This window comes from Mustela putorius, unplaced genomic scaffold (genome assembly GCF_011764305.1).
Source record: "Mustela putorius furo isolate JIRA1106 unplaced genomic scaffold, ASM1176430v1.1 tig00000129_pilon_pilon_pilon, whole genome shotgun sequence".
In the NCBI taxonomy this organism is placed as follows: domain Eukaryota; kingdom Metazoa; phylum Chordata; class Mammalia; order Carnivora; family Mustelidae; genus Mustela; species Mustela putorius.
The window spans coordinates 9680964-9693485 of record NW_025421290.1 but is presented as its reverse complement, the minus strand read 5'-3'; the positions used below and the strand labels follow the sequence as shown (position 1 = coordinate 9693485).

The 12522-nt window shown below is 37.6% G+C and overlaps 1 protein-coding gene across 3 annotated transcripts in view; it reads left to right on the top strand.

Moving 5' to 3' along the window:
- Positions 1 to 12197, top strand: part of DLGAP5 (DLG associated protein 5) — a 39043-nt gene extending 26846 nt beyond the window's left edge. For all 3 annotated transcript variants that reach the window (XM_045069737.1, XM_004738825.3, XM_004738826.3), the window contains exons 15-19: positions 3980 to 4172; positions 7049 to 7106; positions 7634 to 7880; positions 9723 to 9769; positions 11769 to 12197. In XM_045069737.1, coding sequence (XP_044925672.1) covers positions 3980 to 4172; positions 7049 to 7106; positions 7634 to 7880; positions 9723 to 9769; positions 11769 to 11909 — 686 coding nt within the window. In that variant the 3' untranslated portion in view covers positions 11910 to 12197. The remainder of the gene's footprint in view (positions 1 to 3979; positions 4173 to 7048; positions 7107 to 7633; positions 7881 to 9722; positions 9770 to 11768) is intronic.
- The last annotated feature ends 325 nt before the right edge of the window (positions 12198 to 12522 follow it).

The following is a 12522-nucleotide window of genomic DNA, read 5'->3' as shown; positions in this document are numbered from 1 at the left end:
GAAAGTAGACTACATACTCACTTACATATGCAAGGTGCGTTTGGATGTATATGATTAGATGAAATATGCTGTGTCTTCTAAAATGGCTCTTATATTTTCTAAGCAATTTCACATCTGTTATTACCGCTTAACCCCATGGTCCTGTGTAGGTCACAGGATCCCAAGAGGTAAGGGACATGATGGAAGTATGATTTTCTTCAGGTTAATCAGCTGGTTTAGAAATTAAGCACAAGCATCTCAGGCATCAAACCCTCACCCTTCTTTAGCTGTGCTTTAAAATGAAACTTATGGAAAATGGAAGTTCGGTTTAGTTTTCTCAGATTTTATGAAACAGTGAATGTACTAATTTCCTATTTTAAAAATATTCCAGTGAAACCAGCTTTTTTTTTTTTTTTAATTTTTTTATAAGCATATAATGTATTATTAGCCCCAGGGGTACAGGTCTGTGAATCGCCAGGTTTACACACTTCACAGCACTCACCATAGCACATACCCTCCCCAATGTCCATAACCCCACCACCCTCTCCCTACCCTCCGCCCCCTGGCAACCCTCAGTTTGTTTTGTGACATTAAGAGTCTCTTATGGTTTGTCTCCCTCCCGATCCCATCTTGTTTCATTTATTTTCCTACCCATCAAACCCCCATGTTGTATCTCCACATCCTCATATCAGGAAGATCATATGATAGTTGTCTTTGTCTTTCTCTGATTGACTTATTTTCCTAAGCATAATACCCTCTAGTTCCATCCACGTCATCGCAAATGGCAAGATTTCATTTTTTTTGATGGCTGCATAGTATTCCATTGTGTATATATACCACGTCTTCTTTATCCATTCATCTGTTGATGGACATCTAGGCTCTTTCCATAGTTTGGCTATTGTGGACATTGCTGCCATAAACATTCAGGTGCACATGCCCCTTCAAATCACTACGTTTGTATCTTTAGGGTAAATACCCAGTAGTGCAATTGCTGGGTCATAAGGTAACTCTATTTTCAACTTTTTGATGAACCTCCATGCTGTTTTCCAGAGTGAAACCAGTTTTTTTTTTTTTTTTAAAGATTTTTATTTATTTATTTGACAGACAGAGATCACAAGTAGGCAGAGAGGCAGGGAGAGAGAGAAGGAAGCAGGCTCCCTGCTGAGCAGAGAGCCCGATGTGGGGCTCGATCCCAGGACCCTGGGATCATGACCTGAGCCGAAAGCAGAGGCTTTAACCCACTGAGCCACCCAGGCGCCCCGTGAAACCAGTTTTTAATACTTCAGAAAACCATTCTTATGATTTTCTAACTGACCTTATGATTTTTCTTTATGAATTTTTAGTAGTTATTTTTCATAGGCTGTCTTTATTAGGTTGAATTTATATATGTAGATGGAAATTATTTAAAAGCCACGTGATAAGAGGTCAGAGCTGAAGTGATCTCTTCCATAAGTTTCGGTGGACACTTCTATCAGTGCTTTAAGTGCTAGATGTTTGTTTTCAAGGAGAAAGGGGCCAAGCCCTCTTCAGATACCAATCAGCTGAAGGGATATTTTTTTCCCTATTATTTAACTGTGTCCATGGGGAAATTTTCTGAACGTAAATTTGAGCTGCTATCTAATATTTATATTAAAATGGAAATTTATCACCTCAAGTATATTATATATAACCTTCCTGTCAGTTTAGCTATCACACCTGGTGTAGTTTCATTTGGATTCTTTACTCTAAGCAGCTGCACCTCCAACAAACCCAGGAATTGCTTCCTGCTAGTAACACGGCTCCTTGCCACTAACTTCCCAAGGAACTCATCACTGTTCTTTCATGTACCCAACTTGGCATTTATGACTGGGGAGATTAAAGTTTATGGCCCAAATATATCTTGTTAAAACTGAGTTCTCATTACAGAGCACATGGTTTGTATGAGGCTTGTGGAAGGCCCCTCACCCCATTTGTCACTCCCTAGAGCCAGCCACTTTTAGTTCTCTTTTGTTTTCTTTTTCTTTCTTTCTCTCTCTCTCTTTTTTTTTTTTTTTTTAAGATTTTATTTTATTTGTCAGAGAGAGAGAGAGAGTGTGAGAGCACAAGCTGCAGGGAGGGGCAGACAGAGGAAGAAGCAGGCATCCTGCTGATCAGGGAGCTGGATGTGGGGCTCAGGCCCAGGATGTTGGGATCATGACCTGAGCTGAAGGCAGACACTTAACTGACTGAGCCATCCCAACCACTTTTAGTTCTTAGGGTTTTGTTGGAGTCTTGAGTTGTTCGACTATGTGGATTTTTTTCCCCTCGAATTGTGCAGTGTATTTTTTGTTTTCTTTTGTGTGTTCTTGTGTGTGTGTGTGTGTGTGAATTGTTCCTTGAATTTACTCTCCTTGGTCCTCTCTGATCTTTCTTTTTAGAAACATCTATTTTATCTTTTTTCTGGCAAATAGACTATTTTTATAATTTTTCCTGTACTTGTTTTTTACTTCCTTATTTCCTCAGCTTTCATGTTGGCTCTCATGGTTGTTTTTGGTTTTTGGTTTTGCTCTCATAGTTTAAATTCCCAAGACCTCTTTCTCATTCTTGGAATGTCCCATTTTATAACATTCTGTACTTCTTTGTTAAGTGCACTGTCTTACCTTTCTGAGGATGTTAACGATAGCTTTTCTGTTTTCTTTCCCCTGTACAGTCAGTATTTGTTCCAAGAAACTTTCATTTGCTTGGTTTTTGTTTCCATCTCTTGTACTGGAGGATTTCCTTGGGAGTCTGGTGATCATTCATTGGCTGCTTATGGTTAAGAATAGGTCTCTGTCCAGTAGCACGTAGGTAATCGGGGCTTTACTGTGGGGTGATTTACCTGGGCCATTGTGCTAGGAATCTGTACATCACTATATTTAATTCTTTTTTCATGGGCTAGTTGGCTCCCCAGAAAAGATTCTTCCTGTCTGTTGCCTAGAGGGTATTATTCCGGCCAGCCATCTTTCAGGAGCCAAGGTGGGAGGGAAAAAAACTAAGCGTCTGAACTGTTTGTTTGTGATCCCCTTTTTTCCATATAGTACCAATCTCCTAACCTTACCTGGTATCCCCTAAGCCAGAGACTTTTTCTTTCACTTTTTCAGGAAGTAAACCTTTCTAGTCTTCTGGTTTGGGTGGTGAGAGTGTGGGGGCATTATGACAGTTGCCTACCTGTGCAGAATGAGGAAAGGGCTCCATTTGTTCTTTCTTTAAACTAACTTTGAACCAATCTTCTGTTTTTAGCTCCCTTCTCATCTCTGTTTCCAGACGTACTTGAGACCACCAATTCTTTTGAGGGATGCCATGGTATAAATTGGGTCATTTCTCCTCTTTCCTGACTGTGACTGGTAGCTTAGAATTTATTTTCTTGGGTCTACTAAATAATATCCCACTCACTCATCTAACATTACAACTTCCAAAATTTTCTGGTTATTGTTTCTTTTTTTAGTTCCCTTTGTCCTTGAAATTGTGTTTCAGATTTTAAAAACTGGGTAAGATCTCCTTTGTAGTTAAGTTGGTTAAGTGTCTGTCTTCAGCTCAGGTCATAATCTCAGGGTCCTGGGATTGAGCCCCATGTGGGTTTGTCTGGTCAGGCGGGAGTCTGCTTCTCCCTCTGCCCCGCCCACCCCTACTAGTGAGCGCTCTCGCTCTCTCTCTCTCTCTCTCTCTCTCTCTCAAATAAATAAATAAATAAATAAAATCTTTTTTAAAAAAAAAAAAGCTCCTGAGAAATAAAAGGGGAGGCATTCTTTGTCCTTGTAACATTCTGCCTTTTAAGATGATCTCTGTTAATGCTTATAGTAGTGGGATGTCAAGAGGAAACAGAATCTAATGTGTGTATTGAATACTATCTTTAACTGAAAGTCCCAGGCATTCGTCTTTAAAAAACATTATGGAAGAGGCTAGTTGGTAGGGTAACAGGAAGAACTTGCACTGTCTTGTTTGGTATAATGAAAAATGACTGAAAGAACTTTTTGATATTGAGATGATTTCTCTCATCTTCTAGGACTTTCTATCTCTTCTGAACGTCTTTCTCAAAGACATAGGACACCTAAGTCTGTCAGTAAAAGTGCGACTGGGTGCAGGGCTGAGATGGATCATCGAAGACAAACGATGTCACCACAGAATCCTGATCCTCAAGGTACCAAAAGTGAGCATGTCGATAAGGAGACTTTGCTTTCAACTATTCCTAAAAACAGGTATTTCTTTCATGTGTTGTGTTATCATTAAGAGTATAACAGATGCTGGGGTGCCTGGGTGGCTCAGTTGGCTAAGTGCCCAGCTCTTGGTTTAGGTCTGGGTCATGATCCCTGGGGTGGTGGGATTGAGCGCTGTGCTCAGTAGGGAGACTGCTTGAGGATTCTCTCTACCCATCCCCCCCCCCCACACAGACATATGTGCGCGTGCGCGTACTCTCTCTCTAAAAATAAGAAAATAAGTCTTTTAAAAAGAAGTATAACAGATGCTGACATTAAAAATCAATTCAGATTGTTAGCCTGGTAAAATATGCAAGATCTATGTTTTTAATTAGATTTCACAATGACTCTGTAACGTGTAAGAAATGCTTCTATTGTCTAAGTGAGGGAACTAAGGTTTACAATTTTAGATCGATTATTGGTTATATTTAAGCATGCAAAGTAAATTCTGCAGAACTAAGAAGAAAAGAAGCAATACAGTGTTGTTTGGTGCTAAACACAGTACAGCTCTGGTGCTTGGCAGCTCTGAGCTCAAAACCAGTTCTATGGCATATGAGCTGTGAAACTTTGGGAGTTTAATTAACTCCCTTAGCTTCAGGTTCATCATTTATGAAACACCAGTGCCAGGACTTCCCTGCAGGGTCCTTGAGAGATAGGCTATTTTGTACCAGCCTCTACCAAAAGTGCCTTGAGTTTGCTATCTTGCATAAATAAGGGAGAGCTCATGTGTACCAAATAATTATATGTTAGACATGCTTCTAGGTTATTGACATGTATTATCTCATTTCATCTGCAGAGAAGCCCTGTTGCGGGGGGAGGGGAACCAACCCTGTGAGATACTAGATCCCCATTTTTCAAGTGAGAAGACATGAAAAGTTAGTAACTTACCCAAATACAGCTTATAATTAGTCAAACTGGAGGCTGCCTCTATTCTTTTTGCTGCAGAGTATGGCCTCTGCACAAATACATCACAATGATCTATATAGTCCTTGTTCAAGGACCATAAATGTACCAGAAATCTGTGAGGAAAAAGATAACTTAAGGTAAGGAGAAAATAAAATTGTAGTCTGGAACCAAGAGAGAACTACTGGTTTTATTATTATTATTATTGTTATTATTATTATTAAAGATGCCTTATTACTTTTTTTAAGATTTTATTTATTTATTTGACAGATAGAGATTACAAGTAGGCAGGTGCCTACTATTAGAGCCACCCAGGTGCCCCTGTTGGTTTTATTATTAATCTGGAGATGGGATAGCATTGCATACTCAGTCATTATAGCAAAGAAGGTTGTCGGGGTGCCTGGGTGGCTCAGTGGGTTAAGGCCTCTGCCTTCGGCTCAGGTCATGATCCTGGGGTTCTGGAATCGAGCCCCGCATTGGGCTCTCTGCTTGGCCGGGAGCCTGCTTCCTCCTTTCTCTCTATGCCTGCTTCTCTGCCTGCTTGTGATCTCTGTCAGGTAAATAAATAAAATCTTTAAAAAAGAAAATAAAAGAACACCTTATGAATTGAAATAGAGGAAACAAATGAAAGTTTCTGCTCTTAAATATTTTATGGAACAAATTTTAAAATTTCAAATTTTTTAGTATGAACCAAGTTATATTTAGATTTTGTTGGGACTAAATATTTTAGGTGTTCTAGAAATCTGTAGATTATAAAATACCAATTTATTGTCATTTCTTAAATGCAAGTTGCTTTACTTTATATATATATCCTCTAGTTTATTATCTTGAGCTAAGAAGACCCATAATTGTATTTAAAAGATTTTACAGGGGCATCAGGTGGCTCAGTCAGTTAAGCGTCTACCTTTAGCTCAGGTTATGATCCCAGGTCCTGGGATCGAGCCCCACATCTGGCTCCCTACTCAGTGGGAAGCCTGCTTCTCCCTCTCCCACTCCCCCTGCTTGTATTCCCTCTCTTGCTGTCAAATAAATAAATAAAATCTTTTTTTTAAAAAAAGGTATTACAAGTATTCTTTAAATTTTTCTTACTTGATTCCCAAAAGTAATCCTGAAAGATCATCTTACATACAAACAACTTTGTGCAGTGAAGGCAAAGTGGAGTTGAAAACTAGAAAAATAACATATTAAAAAAAAAATGACTTGCAAGAGGTTGAGACAGGTTTTTTTTTTTTAATTATTTTTATTAATATGTAATGTATTATTTGTCCCAGGGGTACAGGTCTGTGAATGGTCAGGCTTACACATTTCACAACACTCACCATAGCACATACCCTCCCCAATGACCATAATGGAACCACCATCTCCATACCTCCTTCCCCCCAGCAACCCTCAATTTATTTTGTGAGATTAAGGCTTTCATGGTTTGTCTCCCTCCCAATCCCGTCTTGTTTCTTTTTTCCTTCCCTACCCCAAACCCCCACTCTGCCTCTCAAATTCCTCATATCAGGGAGATTGTATGATAATTGTCTTTCTCTGATTGACTTATTTGGCTCAGCATAATACCCCAAGTATTTTTAATGAAATACAAGTTATAGACTTCGAGATTAGAACTAGAATTAAGCTATAACTAACAAGTAAATGTAGTATACAATAACTGACTTGTTGCTTTGATCCCCAGGAGTTGGGTTTATTCTAACCTTTCCCTAGTATGTATGTATCTCTGGATTTGGTGAGATTCGCAAGACTGCCGGTGGACTCAGCAGCATGGTAACAGGCTGTGAGCTTTCTGGGGAGGAGTGCACCCAGTCTGTGTGGCCATCCCACTATAGCTGTAGTCCCAAACTAACTTCTTTGGACCAGGTCTGATCTTGGACCAGGCTCCATCTTTGACCCATGAAGGATAATATTAAAACACAAGTAAAAAAGATAGCAGTATGTTTAATTATCTGATTATCTGCTTTTTTTTTCTTTTTTAGGAATAGCACAGAAGAAGCTCAGCATTCTGGATTACAAGATTTAATTGAAGTAAATTATGTAAGTCCCACTCCAGTATATAGATCACAATTTATGTCATTATATATAGTAACTCCATAAGCAACCCCCAGAATTTCCGTCAGAAATCTAAACCAGTCATTCAAATGATACTTCTTGTTTTAAAGGCCTTTGTCTTGTTTGAAAGCATAGTCCCATTTTGTGTTAACTCACATCAAGATTTTTTTTTTTAAATAAGGTTTTATTATAACAGCCATACTTATGTATTGTATCTGGCTGCTTTTGCAATACAATGGTAGATCTGAGTAGTTGTGGCAGAGATTCTGTGGTTCACAAAGCCTAAAATATTTTGCATCTTGCCTTTCCCGAAAAAATGTTTGCCAGTCACAAAACTGGAAAATTGTAGATACTTGCTGAGAAGCTTCCTTCAATTATACCATTGCCATAATATTCTTTGAATTAATTGTTCAAGAAGCAAGATAGTAGGAGTTACAGTGTTCTTTAGCCTGTGTTCAGAATGTTGTTCTACTGTTTTTATTTTTAATAGCAGAAATCTTTTTTACTTCCAGGCTGCAAACAAGATAAACTTTGAGACGGATTGTTTACCCAGTGAAAGAATGAATTTGCCTCTACTTGCTAGTGAAGTGGCAGATGATATTAATACTAATGAAAAGGAAGAAATTCCAGATGGTGTAGAAGGGATGGAGCTACATTCTTCAGTCACAGCACAGGATGTTTTGATGAGCAGCCCTGAAAAAAATATACCATCACAAAATGACATCTTACAGGAAGAGAAGACTAAAATTTCTCAGTCAGGTAAGCTCTTTTAAATATATTTAGATGAGGCTTTGTTAAATAAATGAACTTGGACTAATACATAGATTATTGTGACTACTCCTGGCAACCAGTTTCTAATAGTAAAGGTTGAAAAATTGGGCATTGACAAGAAACACTTTATAAGAATCGGCACATATCGTAGTGTCCCGCTGTACACATCAGACCTTTGGAAGTATACTTATTAAAAACAACGGCTAATAATCCATGTTGGGAATAAGGAGCGTTTTACATTAGACCAATCTGGATTCTTCATTGTGAAGACTCAGAAATTCCCCAAAGTTTATTTTTTTAGTTTACCTCCTTGTCAACACACATCCTCAAAACTTTCTTTAAAATGCCCTATTTTTCTTTCATAATGCCTTTTCCTTTCTACTTTGTTGTGATTGTTCTGCAATAGGAAATGTCTCTTAGACTTTCGTTATAGTATAATGTGTGATAGTTTCTCCTACTGTTTTCATCTGCTCCTCAGTGGTGCTGTTCTGGCTGGGGCCTAAGGCAAAATAAATGTAACTTTGGCCAGACATTTAATGTACTCCAGCTATATTCTTGGGTGCCTTTTCTTTTTTTCTTTCAACCTTAGTATATTACCTGTTCATTATAAAAGGATGTAAATCAGGAATAACCATGTGAAAGAGATGCATAGGGCAAAGCATGGGGAAAGGGGACAGAGCTTCCATGCGTTCCAAATGCATCATTCTCCCCAGATTTCTATATATTCACTAACCTGGATGCTCAGTGATACCTTTAATATTATAAGCATGGGATTTGTTTATAAAAGACTCTTTTTTTTTTTTTTAAAGATTTTATGTATTTATTTGACAGAGATCACAGGTAGGCAGAGAGGCAGGCAGAGAGAGAGGAAAGGAAGCAGACTCCCTGCTGAGCAGAGAGCCTGACGTGGGGCTCGATCCCAGGACCCTGGGATCATGACCTGAGCTGAAGGCAGAGGATTTAACCCACTGAGCCACCCAGGCACCCCTAGAAGACTCTTTTTATACTGAATTTAAGAATGAGAATTTTAGGGCGCCTGGGTGGCTCAGTGGTTTAAGCCGCTGCCTTCGGCTCAGGTCATGATCTCGGGGTCCTGGGATCGAGTCCCACATCGGGCTCTCTGCTCGGCGGGGAGCCTGCTTCTCTCTCTCTCTCTCTCTCTCTCTCTCTGCCAGCCTCTCTACCTACCTGTAATCTCTCTCTGTCAAATAAATAAATAAAATCTTTAAAAAAAAAAAAAAAAGAATGAGAATTTTAATAAAAAATTTAAATACATTTTTTTAAAAGATTTTATTTATTTATTTGACTGATAGAGATCACAAGTAGGCAGAGAGAGAGGAGGAAGCAGGCTCCCCGCCGAGCAGACCACCTGATGTGGTAGGGGTCCCAGGGTCCTGGGACCATGACCTGAGCCGAAGGCAGAGGCTTTAACCCACTGAGCCACCCAGGCGCCCCTTAAGTACATTTTTTTTAAATGCTATAGCATGGCCGCATGGATGGCTCAGTTGGTTAAGTGTCTGCCTTTGGCTCAGGTCATGATCCCGGGGTCCTGAGATCAAGGTCCATGTCAGGCTCTCTGCTCAGCGAGAGCCTGTTTCTCCTACCCCCACCCCTGCTTGCGCACGCTCTCTCTCTTTCTTGCAAAAATAAATAAATTTTTAAACTCTTTAAAAAAATTATAAAAGAATGCTGTAGCATAAAATGACCTAGATTTTTATCTTAGCACTTAATATATGGAGCTTTTCATCATTTTTGTCTATTTCTTAACAACACCTGACTGCGAGGATATTTAAAAAGTTAAAAGTTGGGGTTTTTGTTGTTTTTTTTCAGTATTTGATATTAAAAGTCTTACTACTGAATGCCATCTTCTTGATTCGGTAAGTTTTCCAACTTAATTTGAAAAATTGCTTTATAGTCTAGATTTGTTTTATAAAATGGTATTACTCGCTTTTCAGTTTGTGTACAAAGTTGGTTTCAGATTTATATGTTACTCTTTTATTTACTATGAAATTCATTTGTTACTCATTTTTCTCAAAATGGGAAAAAATGTGTTTATAAACTTTAAAAAATGTAACATGTTTTAATACTACATTCTGAAGATTTATTTCCCTATATAATTTATGTATCAAATTTGTTATGACATTGCTTGAATATTTAGATATCTAATTGTAGCTTGAATTATGCTAGGTATCTCAAAGTGATGTAAGAAAAAACAAGACAAGATTTCTTTCTTTAGAAACATACATTTGGGAAGATAATGATAATATGGGAAGATAATGTCTGTCCTACCATTAGTCATCAGGAGTTATTTCCATTTTAATTCTTTTAGAGAGAGATATATATAGATATATAGATAGAGAGAGAGAGAGAGAGTAGATCTTCTACTCTTTCTTCTACTATTTTATTTAGAGGCTCCCCAGCCTTTATTTTTGGTGACCTCTTGCCTCTACATCTAGTTCAAACCTTAGCCCTTCTGTGAGGCCTTCCTGGAAAAGCTCTCCTCTCTCCCATATTAATTTGTATATATAGATGTAGGTGCACAATGCACACAATCTCTTAGGAATATAATATGAATATGTTATATTCCTAAAACCCATTATAATTTTAGGAATCTGTTTTGCTTATTATCTGTAAATTCCTCTGTAGGCAGAGCTGGCACTGTGGCATGAATAAAATAGTGTACTCTTGCCTGCTGTTTATAGCAGTGGTTTTCAGCCCTACCCCCAGATATTTTTATTTCAATCTGGAGTAGGACCTTTATCAGATGATTCTAATGTGTAGCCAGGTTGACCACCCTGGTTTATAGCCTTACTTTGAAATTTTCCAGGGCCAGTTGCTAAAATGGGTCAGGAAATAGCCTTGGTTTGCTAAACTTTGATCTCAGAGTATAAAAAGTTCATTGAGGCAAATGTAGGATAAAAGCAATAGTTTTTGTTAACCTTGGAAAATACTTGGCTTCCTTAAGCCACTAATTCCTTAAGGATCTCCGTATATGTGGGCTTTCATTATTTCCAAAGATATGCCTTCTTTTCATGCAGGCTTCTGGGCTGCCCTGTGTCTCAGGAGTAGAATGAAGTGTGTCAGTATGGACCTGTAGTGACCTTTAGTCTGCTTTCTTGATCTTAGAGTCAGGGATTTCATCTTCAGGCCAGTTGATATAAACCTGTTTAATCCTGTTCTCAGATCTGAACTCTGAATGCTTGGTTCTGATAATATAGGATATTACAAATAAATTTGGAATGTACTGTATCACATGTTGTGTTATACTAATACTATGATTAAAAGCGTTTCAATTATCTTATACGTTAGCTAGTTGACAAGTCTTGGTACTTTATAATTTAGTCTCCCTATGAATTCTTTTCCACTTTTCATATATATTAGACCTTGGACTTCTCAATTTTATTTTCCATAGGTCTGCTTGTCTAGTTGAGACCCAAATTATTACTTGCTTCTGTAGCATCATTTGAACCTGAAATAGGACTCGAGGGGGAACAAAGAAAAGGATCCTAGTAGGATCACATTAGTAAAAGGCCTATGAGGTGCAGTTATATGGTTTGGGATTTGTGGAATCTGTAAATGGCTTGAGATATGGTCTTAATTTTATTTATCCTACATATACTGCTAAAGTCCATTTACATATTACTAGTCATCTTTGAGGCATATGTACCTAGCATACGTTTTCAATTAAAAAAATATATATATATATATTTGAAATTAGATCCACTGGTAAGTAGCAAAATCATTGTGCTATTAATGGTTTTATTACTATATATACCAAAATATTATTCATGTTATTAATTAACCTGCTATTTGCAATGTTGAAGGCTTAATTGGTGAAAACTCTGATTTAGTGACTTCTCTGAATTTATTCTCTAGCCCGGCCTAAACTTCAGTAGTACATTCTCTCAGGTGGAGAGGAGACATCAAGATCATGCCAGACACATTTCCTTTGGGGGTAATTTGATTACGTTTTCACCTATAAGACCCCTCCGTGATGAACAACCAGAAGAATCTTGAATTTAAAAATAAATCCAAATATTTTTCTTCATATTATCAATGTGATGTATTATTAGCATATTGAAAATTGAAGAGTATGTATTTGTGTTCACTTCTAGTCAATTTATAGTGTCATAAAATGTTTTAATATTCAGTGTTCATCAGAGTGTGTTTTAGCTATGATAATGTTTCTCGAGGGAAGTGGGGATATTTTGTACATTAACTATGCAGAATAAAAAATGTACTTTACCTCGCCTCTCTTGTTTAAAATGTATAAGCTTAATTAAAACTAAGTGTACTTACTCAGCACTTATGAACATTCTTCAGTTTAATCAAAATATAGTATTAAACTTTGACAGAAATATTTGCATCTTATGCTTTATTCTTAGCTAGGACTCTTAAATTTGTTGATGTTGAGCAGCTTTGCATATTACATTTTTCAGAGTATAGTGAGTTCCTTTAAATGAGCTTTCTGGAATCTGAAGTTGTTTACATTCTGCAGTTTCAAATGGTTCAACTATTAGAGGGACCCATTAAATCTTTGCCTTTTTCTTTTCATTTTCCCCTTAATATACCTGGTAGTTTTAGGAGGAAATGCCTTCTTCCCTTGAAAAGAATTATATCAATCACTTAA